Genomic DNA, 15,149 nt, shown 5'->3' with positions numbered 1-15,149 from the left:
AATCTCTCTTACACCACAGGAAAGTAGAGGAGAAGAAGGTAAGTGGGGTGGGGAGATACTACAAAGGAGGGCAAATGGGAGGAGGGGATAATTGGAAGTAAACACTTTTGAAGAGGGATAGGGTCAAAAGAGAGAACAGAATAAATGGGGGGTAAGATAGGATGGAGGGAAACATAGTCTTTCACAACATGACTGTTATGGAAATCTTTTGCATAACTACGCATGTATAACATATATTGAATTGCTTGCCTTTTCAGTGGTGATGGCGGGGGGGAGGGAGGGAGAGAAGTTGGATCTCAAAGTTTTAAAAACAAATGTTAAAAATTGTTTTTACATGCAACTGGGAAATGAGACATACAGACAATGGGGTATTCCTTGTCACTATGGTAGTTCTGTTAGTGCTCAATTTAGAGGATTTAATTCTTTGGAATGGCCATTGAAAAATGAAATGAGTTAGGATAAATAGACTACAAAGATAAAGGGCCTCTAGTTTAGGGTATATGAAGGTTAGATGAAAAAAATTAGGGCAGATGTTTAGCCTGGAGAAGAGGAGGCTTGAGGGAGGGGTCAGAGTAGGATAGCTGACCTCCAAAAATTTCAAGAGGTATCACACAGAAGAAGAGAAATGTATTCTATTGACCCCAGAGGACAGATCGAGGAGCAATGGGTGGAAATTACAGAGTCAGATCTTGTCTTGATATCAGTAAAAACCTTTCTACCAACGAAAGCTTGCTGGAGATGGGATGGGTTCACTTGGGAGGTTTCCCATGGCTGAAGATCTCAGAACCAAAGTTGGTTGACCATTTGTCAGATAGAATGGCTTCTGATGTATGTTCCCACTCAGATTCTCAACTGTTATTTCTTTTAAGCCTCTGTTTATGACTCTCATACCACAATCAATTTCACTTTCAATCATTTGCCCTAGTTTTGAGGGAGTGGAAATATCCCTCATCAGAAATGCCCTGGTTTTCATGATCTCCTATTACCCACCACACCAAACCTTTTTATAGAATTTCCAAGCTGGAAGGGATTTTCTATGTTACCCTAATTACCTAGAGTTACTATGTATCTGGGGTAACAAAATGGCTGCCTGACCTCTTTTGGCTTCTTAATGCCCAAGAAAAGCCACCTCTGGCTTTCAAGCCCTCTTGGGGATGCAGTGTGGTAGAGACCTTGGCAGTCTTGCTATCAAGAAGATCTGGGCTTCCTTCCAACACACTAGCTGAATGATCTTGGCTAAGTCAAGTCATTTCCATAAGCCTCAGTTTTCTCAATAGTAAAATGGGAATTTCAATACCTATAAGATCTGCTTCACAAGGTTGCTATGAGAAATAAATGAGATAAAGATGGGTAAAGAATTTTGCCAAATTAAAGTGTAGCTTTCAAAGAGACTTTCTTAAAGTGCAGGTTTGACCATGTTATTTTTCACTACTCAACAAACTGCAGTAAAAATCTACCATTTGTTATTTAAAGCTCTACACAACCTGGTCTCTTTCTACCTGTCCAGTCTTATTATATTTTACTTCTCTCTCCATACTCCATAATCCAGCTACATCAATCCCTTTGCTATTCCTTCCACCAGACATGACATCTCCTGCCTCTGTACCTTTATCTAAGCTGACCTCTGTGCTAGGAATTCTTTTCTTCTGAACTCCCTACATCTAGTTTCTTTGGATTCCATCATGATTCAGCTCAAATCCTCTGGTCTTCTCCTTCCATCCTCCATTCTACCACCACCCCCTTTTCTCTGAGATTATCCTTCTACATGCTCCGTCTATATCTTACAGATATATGATTATTTGCACATTCTCTTTCCCTTTAGAATACAATGCCCTTGATATAAAAACCATGTTTTTGCCTCTCTTTGTATCTTCATCTCTTAGAAAAGACCCTGGCTCATAGAAGTGATTAATAAATACTTGTTGATTGACCCTATGTTAGTCATTGCTATTATGACCTAGGATTTGAATACTCTTCTGAATTCTTTGACTTTAATTTTTTTTCAAGCAGCAAGTCAATGCGTAGAGTTGAAAGGAAAAGACTTGACAGCCAGCTAGCTTCAACATTAAATTCAGAATCTTTTATGTGCCAAACACTGCACAAAGAGCTAGGAACATAAATAAATCAAGCAAGGCTCTTCCTGCCTTCAAGAAGCTTCTGTTCTGATGGGGGGGGGGGGCGGAGAGACACGACACACAAAAGAGTTCTAGAAAGTAGAGGAGGAGACTCCTATGTTGTCATGGCTGGGGATGGCTGGGAAGTGCTGTGCATTCCTGGAACCGAGCAAAACAAAGAGAAAGCAAAACAAAGACAAAACTGGCTTGTTAAAGTGCAGGGAGGTTTCAGGGGAGAGTCTAATTTTCTGGATCCTTCTCATGCACAGTCAGTTCATTGCTACTTAGTCCTCCACAAAAGATGCCTAGCAACTGATCCTTGCCTAGTTCACCAATGTCATGATAATGAAACTTCCTGATAATGACTGCGGAAGCCCTGCTGCTTTCCACTACAGAAGACTAACGGAGTCAAAGGACACTAAAGCAGGAAGGGAGCCCCTCATTTGACAGATCAGGAAACTGAGGCCCAAAGAGAATTAAAGTGGTTTGGCCAAAGTCCCAGAGCAAGTTAGTGGGAAAGTAAAAACTAGAGACCCAAGATAACAGGGAGAAAGTCGAAAGGGACCCAAGAGGCTGTCAAGAACAACTCATTCATTTTACAGATGAAGCAGCCAAGGCACACAGTCAGGTGATCTGCTTAATGTCACAAAGATATTAAATGGCAGAGTCAATGTCTGAACCCAAGGCCTATGATTCCAAACCGAGCAATCTTGCCAGTGTGCTGTGCAAACAATCATGATGTTTCTCAAAATATAACTTTAACATTAAGCATGTTTTATTGCATACGGTCATTGGAAAACTTGGCATAAGTAGTGATGCTTTATTAACCAAGACATGCAATTATGAAGAGCATCCATCCCACTTCCTGAACACACTGAATAACAGAATTTTCTGGCCTCTAAAATATACACTTTCCCTTGTCACTCATCATCAGTGGGATAGTGTCAAGAGCACCAGTTCAGAAGTCAGAGGACCTAGGTTCAACTCTCACCTCTGACATTACTTCTGTGACCTTGACTACATCATTTAACTTTCATGGGTCTCAGAGTTCTCGTGGGAAAAATGGAGTGTTGGACTAAATGGCCCCTGAGGTGGCTTCCAGCTTTACATCCAAGATCTCACAATCCACAAAAAGCAACTGGAATGTCCTAAGAATTTGAGCTATTCTCAAATGAAATAAGCTTCCTCCCAAGGTACTAAGTTCTCCATCTCTAGAAATATTCAAGCAAATATTACATGACAACCTGTCAGCAATATTGTAGAATATATTCCTTCATGGGGTAAAAACATTGACCTCTAAAGTCCCTTCCATGCTACGATTCTATGGCATCTCACAGATATTCCAGTAGAAACAGGATCAGTTGTAGACACAAAGGTGTCTACACAAGGTAGAGTCACTCATTTACAAGCAAGTGGAGAAAGAACACTGGAGAATCCTGTCACTATTAGGAAAAGCTGGATGCAAAACATCTCTCCTTGCATTGAGAGAAATGACCCAGCAGGAGTAACAGTAGCCTCACTTCCATCCATGGTGCAAACTGTCCACCCCAGTTCCTCTCCTACCTTGTCCCACCCAGCCTCATAAAGGAAATCAGGCCAGAGCCTCGTTCATTTCCCCCGAGTTACCTCCCTTTCCTTCCCACTTCACTGTTCCCTCCAAGGGCAGAAGACGAGAGAGGAAGAGCAGTAAGGTCCTGCTGACAGTACCCTCTCTCTTAATGAGGAACAACACCCAGGAGGATGGTTCTTTCCAACTTGCAATTCTGGGATTCAGTCTTTCAGCTGAGGATATGCAAATTGTTACATTATACAGGTCATATATAAAGACACTGAGTTCCCATATAAATCACTTCGATCTCCACCACTGAAATTTCATTCCATTCAAAGCATTCCAAGCAGGAGTCTTGCTCATCGAGATCAAATTAAAGCTACGTATGAGAGATGAACCTCGACTCAGGTTAAGCAGAGAAATAATAAATGACTTCTGTCCTCCCCTGCGTCCTAGCATCCCTAGCTTCCTTCCAGGCTCAGCTGCAGTGCCACTTCCTGACTAACGTTAGTCCTTGTCCCATTCATTGACAGTGACCTCTTCCAGCTCTCCCAGCCTCCCACAACACAAACATTTGCCAATTATGTGATCATGGTCAAATCATACCATGCTTCACATTATCTCTGATCATGACCCTACCAGCTGCCTTGTACCATTAGTGACTCCTTCCCCTCTCAATCTCACTATCCTAGCCCAGTTCTAAAGCTATACTTAAATCAATAGTGTCATTGCTATTAGAAATGGGGAGTCATATTACTTCCCTGTGCAGTACCCTCCATTCTTGTAACTTTCTCTAACCATCTCTGGATGTTATCTCTCCCCATAAAAGCTCCCAAAGAGCACAGACTACCATTTTTTTCTATTTCTATACCTACTGCTCAGTACAATGCTTGGCACACATGGTCATCACTTAATAAATACTTTTACTGTTACTCCTATAATTTTTGTATATTTTGTGTTACGCACATTACCATTCAATAGACTGGAAGCTCACTGGGGGCAGGCACTGATGTTTGTTCATTGTTGTTTTTTTTTTGTCTTTGTATCCCCTAGCACAAGAACCTGACACGTAGTAGCTATTTAATAAACACTTAAATAATGAACCAACAATTCAGATCCAAGATAATGCTTTATCTTTCTTAACATAAAGGACCTTTTGTGCCTTGATTATATACCTAACTGTGTTACTTTGACATTCCACTCCATATGCACAGGCACAGACAAAGCTAAGTCTAAAAGGCTGTACCAATCATTAAAGGTAGGAGAATTGAGTCAGTGTGCAATGGGAGCCCCTATCTATTATAATCTTACATAATTTATAGGCATGTCATTGATATTCAAGAAGATGGTATGATCAAGTAAGACAGATCATTTAACATACTTATCAAATTTCAGAGGGCACTACCTTGCCAAATGTATCTGTAAAACTACCGGGGGTTTGGAGGAAATACGCCTGTACCCTGGACTGTTGGAATGTGTTTGTCTAACAGCAATATTTTGCTTTCGATTTAGTCATGATCCAACCTGGGGCATCACATATTAAATGACTCTCGGACATAACTGTTATCAATTTAGGACTTGGTCATCAATTTCACAGTCTCACTCAGGATAGAAATCCTCATGTATCCTTACCTTTAAAGGCACTGGGCTTGTGGTCATCTAACTGAGCAAGGAAATAATCCTGCAATAATAGTCCAGTTGTGAAGCTAATAGCAGTGGCTGACCATTTTTCACAGAGATGCTGGTGAAAATTCCCAAGCTGATTGGAAATGCAATGGAAAGCTCACTGGTTTTAGAGTGAGAGAACCTCCGTTAGAATCCCAATATGACTACTTACTACTCATGTGGGTCCTCAAGCAAGATTCTCCCTGTCTGGGCTTTGGTTTCTTTATCTGTAAAATAAAGAGGGCTAAATGGGATGCCACCTCCCAATCTGTACTTAGGAGCTAAGCAAATGGCCAAATTGATTTTTCGTTTGTTTGTTTTGTTTATTTTCCATCAAGGGTATGGGCAAAGCCTAAGCAGCTAAGTGGCACAGTGGATAGAGTACCAGGATTCGAGTCAGGAAGACTCATCTTCTCGAGTTTAAATCTGGCCTCAGACATTTACAAGCTGTGGGACTCTGGGAAGTCATTTCACCCTGTTGGCCTCAATTTCCTCATGTATAAAATGAGCTGGAGAAGGAAATGGCAAACCACTCTAGTACCTTGACCAAGAAAGCCCCAAATGTGATCAAAAAGAGTCAGACATAACTGAAATGACTCAAGGAAAACAAAAACATGACAAAGCCACGTTCACTAGAAGAGACTCAAGTTGGTCCAGCCTCAGGTACGTGCCTCTCAACTCTACCTGAATTTGCAGAAAGGCAAGGACATTTAAATCAAGGGGACTTGCACTAAGAGTGATTTGAATGACAAATGAGAAGAGGAAGGCATCTCTGGGGGATAAAGTGCCTGCTTGCCAGTTTCATTTGGATTAGGGCCCTTGGAGGAAACCTCCAGTATAGATATCTATGTTACTCGGAAGTTCCGAATTAGAACCTGAGCTTGCAAGAGTTCTGAGAAGTTTGAGCTGTCAATGTTTCATATGTGTTGCATGGTTTTAGTTGGTAACCATGTCTTTCTGTCCTCCCCTCCCCTCCCTTATCTACCATCAAATAAAAGTCACTTATGAATAAATAGCTACCCAGACAATTAGATGGCTTGCTAGACTTGGAGTGAGGGTTCAAATCCTGTCTGTGGCAGGCACTGAACATGTCACCTAACCACCCTGAACCTCAGTTTCTTTATCTGTAAAGTAAGGATAACCAAAGTTATAGATTTGATCTGGCAGGTACCAGTGAGGTCATGCCAGTGAGGCAATTTCCGTACTTGGAAACACTGTGTGAACGTAAGGTACTGGGAGGCAGTCTGGTATTGTACATAGAGTTAGCCCTGTAGTCAAGAAGTTCTGTGGGTTCAGGTTCTGCCTTTGGAGCATACTGCCTGTGTGACCCTGGGCAAGTCCCTTGGCTCAGGGACCCAGGCATCTCTCCAAGTTACTGAGCAGGTGTAGGTCTGCAATGGTAATAAAAATTACTAATAATTATAAAGGGTATTCAGGTTTGCAAAGCACTTTATTGGAGGGACCCTTCCTAAAACCAAAGAGCCTGTGAAGACAGTGCTATTCTTATTCCCATTTTACAATTGAGGAAATTGAGGTTAAGAGAAATTTAATGACTTTCTCAGAGTCTTACAGCCAGTATATGTCCAAGGCAAGTTTTGAACCCACCTCTTCCAGACTCCAAGTCCAGCATGCCAATAACCATTACTCTGCCTAGTTCTTTCCTATCCCAGAGAAACTGCAGGTCTGGTCCCCCAAAAATCCAGTCGTCCGTTACTCTTCAGCAGATCCCACTGCCTTTGAAAATGTGAGAGAATGACCAAATGAGAGAAATGACCAACAAAAAAGTTTGCTTTAATATCCACAGTGCATTGTTTCTTTGTTTTAAACTTCCCACTCCGCCAGAGGAGCCGATTTGCAGCCTGGCACTGTAATGATCACAGACAGACCTCCCTTGTTACAAGAACCTCTCCCGGGCTTGCCTTTAACAAGGACTCATTAGGAAATTCTCAGTACAGTCTGAGATGCACCTCGGTCTGATACAAAGGCAACCTTATTCCTTGAGGATCGCTTCTCTTGAAAGGAGCCAGGAGCTAACTCCTTAGCGAAAAGCCCCAAGTAATAACAAGATCAGGGACGATCTCGTAAAGCAGTGCCATCAGGCAGGACCCGAAAAGCGCATAAGGAAAACTTGTCAGAACTTTGCCGACCAGCTTTTCCCCTTGAGCTGAGTTCCTCCCTCCCTTTCCTCCCCGGACTCCAAGCATCTTTGCCCAATTTCCAAAATCTGGGCTCCTGGCTGACTTCACTCCGCTGCCATCGGAGGGTCGCTAAGGCAAGCGGTGCAGCAACCCTGCCACGGGACTGCGCCCCTCTCTGACAGGCTGGCTGAGCCCCTTTCTTCAACAGGTGCCAAAAAGAAAAAGAAGCAGAAGCAGCAGAAGAAAAGGCTGGCAGGAAGGTCACCCACCCCTCCTGCCTGGTCTCCCCCCACCTTCAGCCCCCGGCAAAGGCAGGGGAAATCCGTGCCTCCGCTTTCAGACTCCTCCAACCACCGAACAGGGAAAATCAGATAAAGAATTGCGGAGTGGGGGCACCAAGCTAATCGCAGGAGGTAATCATGCCGGGAAGGGGGAATGGGACCCAGCGCTTTCTTTCTCCAGCTTCGCTGTTAGGAAAGTGTTAGGAAAAGAAAGGGAAGCGTGGACTGAGTTACCCTCCATCTCGCAGGTGCCAGCGCTCATCTCCTCGGCCTCAGTGGCTGCTGCTCCTGCTGGCGATGCCCTTGCTTGCTGCGCCTGGGAGGAAGAGGAGGGTGCTGTCACCTCCCTGCTGGCCGATGCAGGCTGCCGCTGCCTTCGCAGCTGTCTAAGGGCGGCGCCTGCTGTCGCTGCTGCTGAGGCTGCCCCTGGGATCCTCGGGGCGTCCCCCAGCCTAGTGACAAATAGCTGCAGGTGGAATGAGACACACCCTCCCCTCCTCCCCCCCTCCCCAGCGCACACCATGCACGCCTTGCACGCTGCGGTGCAGCTCGTACTAGGTCCCTTATCAGCACGTCGTCTTCCACTCTGCTGCCCTCTTTTTCAGACCCCTTGGAGCCCCAAGATACAGCATCTTTTCTAGACAAAGGAAGGGTGAAGGATCCTAGACCGAGAGCTAAAAGGGCCTCCAAGGCTACCCGATCTAGCCTCTTCATTTTTACAGATGGGAAAACTGAGGACCAGGAGGGTTAAGTGACCTGCCCGAGGTCCTATAGGCAGATAGTGAGAGGCAGAGGCAGAAGTTGAATCTTGGTCCTCCGACTCCAAGAGCAAGTGCTCTTTCCACTTTCAATCTGCTGAGCTGGAGAACCCTCTTGGGCAAGAACGGGCAGCAGCAGAAAGAGAAATCTGGGGTCAGACTTTTTTTATTAGCAAGGTCTAGCTCAGCATGTTGAGTGATTGGTTTCTTCAACCCTAGATGGGAATGCAAGTCACAGTGTGAGTAGGGAGGAGTGGGAAAGGGCAGCACACAACCTGCCAGCCTACCCCCATTTCTTGGAGCGGGGCACCTCTTGGGGTATGTGAGACTTTGGAAGGGGAGGGCTTTTTCCAGCCTTTAGGTAGAGGATCAGGCTCAGTAGGCGCCTGGGCTCACAGAGGTTCCCGCCTGCTCCTCAGTTGTGTGGCCAGGTTCCCAGTCTGGTCCAGCTTTGCAAGATGAGCCCTTTGATATTTAGACCCTGTGGACGTTTTCCAGCTTTGGCCAGCTTGCTTATTTAGAGGCCTATTTTAGGGCTGGGCAGGGCCTGCTGACCATTCAGTACTTCTCCCTTTTATTTGGGAACTCTAAAAGTGAATCTCTTTTCCTAGGATAGAGTTTCAGCCTTTTGAGACTGACTGATATCAGGCCCTCTGGGAGTGCAAGGGAGAGCGAGTTTGTGTGAGTATGTGTGTGGAGGGGTGTAGAGGTGGGGAGGGAATTTGATAAGGAGGGGAGGAGAGCATGAGTCAGAAACATGTCATACTGACCTTCAGAGGATCATAGAGCCAGAAGGTTCATAGGACCTTAAATTCAGGGTTGAAGGGATCAAAGATGTCTAGTATGCTAGCCCCCTCATTTTTCAGTTAAGGACATAGTTCTTTAGAGATAGAATGACTTGCCCAAGGTCCCACATAGGGTAGGCTTCAGAGGCGGGATTTGACCCCAGACCCTCTGACTCCAAAATCAATGTTCTTTCTCCTGGAGGAGATGGTCATAGCCATATGGCTAATAAGTGTCAAGAGTAGAATTTACACCTCAGTCTCCTGGTTATAAATTGACAGGTGGTTCCTCTTTGAGTGTGTTTCCTTTTATTATTCTTCAAACTTAAGTTGTAGGTTTGAGAGAAACAATTTATAAATGCCAGGAAAAAAGAATACTGATTGCAGTTTATGATTCCCATATGAAACGTTTGGACACAAAGCACTGGATTTTTCTCCCTATCCTGTAACAAATGAATAATGACCACGGTAGACAGGAAGGCGAACAATGTCTTCTGGTCAGCAGTAAGGAGGTCCCTATTCCCCAGGGGAAGAAACGGCCTGTCCCTGGCCTACATATGCCTTAATGTTAAAATTGAAAAACTGGTCCAAGGAATTAATGATAATTCTGTACATATTTGACATCAAAAAGAAAATCTTTCCTAGGTTTCACTAGATAAAAAGCCAGGTACCCAGATCCTTAAAGGAAAATAATCAGATAATCTCATACATGGAAGTGATCTCAGATGTCATCTTGTCCATCCCAGACCTGACCAAGATTCCCCTGTACAATTATCCAACAAGTCGTCATCCGGTCATCCCTGGAAGAACTCAAGGGGAAAGGAACCTGCTACCTCTCAAGGCAACACATGCCACTTTGGAATACTTACAGTCTCTTAGCTGGAATGTGCCTCTTAATATTTCCACCCACTGTTTCTAGTTTTGTCCTCTCTGGGACCAAACAAAAAAGATTTAATCCATATGATTTAAAGATATTGCTGGCACCCCTACCTCCCCCACCTCCCATGGCTTCTCTTCTCCAAGATAAACACCTTCATATACTTCAACTGATCCCATCTTAGTGGTCCCTCCTTGGGATGAGCTCCAAGTGATAGATGTCCTTTCTAAATGAGAAAGTAATAGACTCTTGCTAATTAAAACAGAGGGAGGAAGGGAAAGGAAGGAGGAAGAGGGAAGAAACAAAAGAAATCAAATATTTATTAAGGATTTTCTATTTCAGGCGCTGTGCTAAGTACAAGGGATACCAATACAAGCAAACAAGGGCTTACGTTGGAATAGGGGAACTCAGTACATTTAGAGGAGTCTAAGCCAAAGAGAACAGTGCTTGGAGTCATAGGTCAAGTGCTTAACATGTCCTTTCCAGGAATATTAGTGCTGATTTAATTACTGTCCTCAGAGTTGAGGGGGGTAAAGAGGGTGCATTCCTAGAAGTGAGGGCTAGGAAATAACATGCAGGGCCTGAGATTGAACAAGATGAGAAACTAGGTACACCTTGACTACAACCAAGAGAGGACCAAAGTAAGTCAAGCTATGGGATGGGAGATGGAGCTCTGTGTAGGGTGTATGTTGCCCATGTAGGTCATATGTACATTGACATGGGCTGTCTAAATGGGGCTCAACTAGAAGCATAAATATATAATTGTAGAACCCCCCCCTCTTTGGGGGACTTTGAGTCTTTCCTGGAGGGGAGCAGAAAAAGGAGTCCTAAACCTAGTTACACTGTTCTTTTCAGAGGGAGAGATGGACACTAGTCTACAAGTTTATCGATCTGCCACCCTAAATATTGCTGATCTAGGGGAATTGTTTCTTTTAGGTGTTACTTTTCTGGTTACTATCCATTGAAAGGCACAAGGTACCTCAAACTATATCCACAGGCTTGGTTTCTTCCCAACAAATTCTAGTTTCACAAAAGACCATCATAATAGGAAAGAGTGATTGAACTCATTTATCCAAGCAAATACCAACAGAAATTACTGTAGAAATTTTGTAGATGAGAATATGCCAAAAAATATTTCAGCTTAATGAAGAGTCCCTAATCTCATCTGATGCAAAATATCCCAAAGTGTCTAAGGAAATAAGCTGGAAATTAGGGACAAGGGAAGTAACCAGCTTTCCTCTACATGTCTGCCTCCAACATTTGCATCTTTCTCCAAGGGTTTCTCCCTGAAGAGAGACTGGAATCATTTGGTTCTTCTCACACAGACCCATAGCATCAAGTCATCATTTTTTCTACCAATGAGAAGAATCATATACAAATGCTCTGACCATGAAACCCAGATTATATTTGTTCTATTTCCAGCTTCTGTCTTCTCCCACCCTATACCTTCCAATCAGACACAGACTTTGAGATTACAGGTCCCTCTGGTCACCAACCAGATCAACTTCAGCAATTGTCGAGTCATTGGGAAAAATGAAACTGTTTTCAAAGAATGCACAATGAATTCACTGAAAACACTGCACAGGGTTTTGCTTCCTCCTTCCCTCCCACCCCGTATATCTCAGTCCAAGATTTTTATCCTCGTTTCAAGATGTTGACCTGAGGGAAAGAGCGATTGACTGCTAGCAGAATACGAGCCACTTTTGCCTGAAGTCTCTTCATTAAAGGAACTTTGGTTATTTTGTGTAATATCGGAGGACAAATAGAATCAAGATAAAGTTTGGTTCTAGTGACACCAGGCTCCAGTGTATTCTTCGTTTTTCCCATTCTAGCATCTTCTCCCCCTCCTCTGCCAGTCAACTTTTAAGCCCCTTCCTCTGTCAAAGCTGGAAAGCAACTGATATCATTCACACCTTGGCTGAAACTAATTCACACCAACCTATATACTCTCTAAGGTTGTTGCATTTAAGCTTTTTATCTCTTAAGTGTGGAAGAAAATACTGCCTCTTATGTAAGTCATTTCAGGCAATAACTAGAGGAGTAGGAGGATTTGGAAAGAGGTGCAGAAAACCATTTTGGTCCTTAAATCAAATTCAACCTAAGGCTGAACCCGAAGAAAAGCAGCCACCCCTCTTTTAGTTATGTCATAAGGTGGAAGGGTGACCAGACTGGTCCTCTCTTGTTATCACTTATTTCTCATTTCTTAGGAATGGAGTATTTAAAGCTAGAAGAGTTTAGAGGTGACCTAGTCCAACCCTCTCAAATTACATGTGAAGAAACCGAGGCCCAGAGAGGTCTGACTTCAAATCCAGGGTTTTTAACCTCCCTTTAAGCATTGACTCCGGTCAGGGAACCTGGCTTCAAAAACCATTTTGATGTTTAATTTCTATTAATTAATCTTATATGAACTTGAAGAAGGCCCTCCACATCTCAAGGTCTTGGCCTCTTCACTGACAAAATGAGGGAGGCTGGCCTAGAGCACTTCTAAGTACTCCCTAGCTCCAAATCAGTGATCCTATGACATAATTCTTTTACTGCAATGTCTCTGTTCCAAGACAATCAGGTATCTAACCTTCAAAGCCCATTGTCATTGGCTCTTTCCTTTGTCTCTTCTGACATGAGTTTTTGCTGGTCATTCTACCTCTTTCCCACACCCAGAACTTTGAGATCCTCATGGTCCAAAGTTTTGGCTGTCTTTTCTCCATTGCTCAGATCAGACAACAGAGCTTAAGGAAAGGGGCAGGAGGACTCAGTTTCCCAAGGAGCGCTCCACTAGGAAAGAGGGAAAACAAAAAAGTAGTGAAGGAGGAACTCATAGGCAGATTCCAAGCAGCATCATTTATAGGAGATGGAAGGAAAGGATAGCAATCAAGAAAACCCCAGCTGCTGGGAAGTAAGATCCAGGACTTTAAAAAAAAAAATGTAGGGATCAGTATGTGAAAGAGGATTATGTATTCTAAAGAATTAATGAGACCGACTATGGCATAGTAGCCATAGATTTTAAATGTCAAATCTGCAATCTTGTACCAAAGTCCAACCAAAGTTGGCATAGAAGATAGAAAACTGACTTTCCGAGGAAGACCTAAGTCGACCTTACTCGGGACCCAAGTCTCATCTCCAACACATACTTGTTTTATGGCTTGGGGCAAATCACTTAACCCTTCAGTGCTCTGGGTAGCTAAAACAAGTATTCTTAATATATTCATGAGTTGAACTTTTTTTTTTCTGATAACTGTATTTCAATATAATCGGTTTCTTTTGTAATTGATGTGTTTTATTTTATGCATTTAAAACCATTCTTCTGAGAAGAGGTCCAGAGGCCTCAGTCTGGTGACAGACTGCCAATGGAGTTCAAAAAAGGTGAAGAGCCACTGCTCTAAGACTACGGGGTTGATGATTCCTATGGATTAACTTTAAATCCTGAAAGTTTGCTGACGCTGTTTCAATGAATGTCTTCATTTACCCTTAAGGATTCTTTGAATACATCATTATATCATCTACAAACGTGATCGTTCTGTTTCTTCCTAATGTAGGGTTATTTCATATGACAGAAAATTGTAAAGGTGTCAACATGTTTTGATAGAGGGAGATATCTCTTCTTTATTTCAATGAAATCATTGTTCTAGGACTTCACCCTAAAGAAGCAATAAAATGAGAAAAGAAAAACTGTACATGTGATTTGAATGTATCATTGTGGTACTAATTGCATTTTATTTTAATGGTTTATTACTTAGTAATTATATTCTCTGATATGAATGATTTTTGCTTAATTCTACACAAGAGAATAACAATTGGGCATGTGATTTCATATGTGTCAGGGAAATTTTGTAAATTTTCTTTGACTGCAACAACTGTTTCTATAGTAGGTGCTTGGCCGTAATAATCCATTGAGAAACACACTGATCTTATGGGGGGAAATCAGTAACTTCGAATTTGGGAGACTTGGGATCAGGTCTCAACATTTAGATTTTATTTGATCATGAGAAAGTGACTTCCTCTCTCTGAGTTTCAGTATTTTTTGTACTGTGCAAGATTGTTGTAAGGAAAAGCTTGGTAAAATATGAAATTTTAAAGGGTTTTTGCCTTATTGTTATGGTTAACCTAACATGGTCGTCTGCTCAGAGTGTGCAATGATTATAAGGCATATGGATCTCTGCTAACACTGTATGCCTCAACTTTTTAATCAGCCTAAGTACACATATAGCACATATAACTGCTAGGCATAGGGACATACAGTAAGTGCTTACTAAATGTTTATTGATTGATTAATAAGCTCTGGTATTACTCTGCCAACCTCCTCTCTCACTAGAAGGTCAAGTCCTCACATCTTGGCTACTATTTGCCCCCTACATTCAAGTACTAGCCCTGAGGAACTGAGGTTGTTCTTCTAATGCTCTCATTCATAAACTCATTTCTGAGCTTCTACCCTTGATCGTCATCATCATCAATTAACCAGTTAGATTTAGTTAGCTTTTAGACATGACTAGTATTGACTAAGATAGTGCAATAAGAACAATTACTATGGAAGATCTTTGCAAATATCCTTAACACATTGACCCACCAGAACACAAAGAGGTGTGGCAAAGGGAACTCACAGTTGCTGGAAGTCCTTCCCTTGCCTTTGGGGAGTGCTCAGCAAATTCTCCCCAGATGTGCTGCAGATTTTCTGCTGAGCCTTGAAGTCACCTTCCCTCATCACATCCCAATTCCCAATGCAGACACTTCTGTCAGCTATTCTGAGAATGCTCCTAAGATATTAATGAAAAGTAGAAATTCTCAGATCTTCCAAAATTCATATAGTCCTCCTCCAACTGAAGGTGGAGGGGAAAGAGCTAGAAGAAGAGACCAAGGTCAGAGTTCTTATCTATGAGTCCTTGGTTCTCTCTTCTTCTTGATCCCAGCTGCTTAAATCTTTGGGCTTTAAACTGATTCTCCATTTTATGCCCACAGGGCATGACAAAGTTTCTTCAGTCAATTCAAACATG

The 15,149-nt window shown here is 42.7% G+C and overlaps 1 protein-coding gene across 2 annotated transcripts in view; it reads right to left on the bottom strand.

The window, feature by feature from the left end:
* The window catches only part of GADL1 (glutamate decarboxylase like 1), a 201,236-nt gene extending 193,050 nt beyond the window's left edge, over positions 1-8,186 (bottom strand). The window contains exons 1-2 of one of the 2 annotated variants that reach the window (XM_072651116.1): positions 7,982-8,186; positions 6,934-7,062 (exon numbers count right to left, since the gene is read on the bottom strand). In XM_072651116.1, the coding sequence (XP_072507217.1) occupies positions 6,934-6,970 (37 nt within the window). In that variant the 5' untranslated portion in view covers positions 6,971-7,062; positions 7,982-8,186. The remainder of the gene's footprint in view (positions 1-6,933; positions 7,063-7,981) is intronic. The other variant, XM_072651117.1, reaches the window with a different exon arrangement.
* Between the last annotated feature and the right edge of the window lie 6,963 nt (positions 8,187-15,149).

This window comes from Notamacropus eugenii, chromosome 3 (genome assembly GCF_028372415.1).
Source record: "Notamacropus eugenii isolate mMacEug1 chromosome 3, mMacEug1.pri_v2, whole genome shotgun sequence".
In the NCBI taxonomy this organism is placed as follows: domain Eukaryota; kingdom Metazoa; phylum Chordata; class Mammalia; order Diprotodontia; family Macropodidae; genus Notamacropus; species Notamacropus eugenii.
This window is presented reverse-complemented; position numbering and strand designations above follow the sequence as displayed.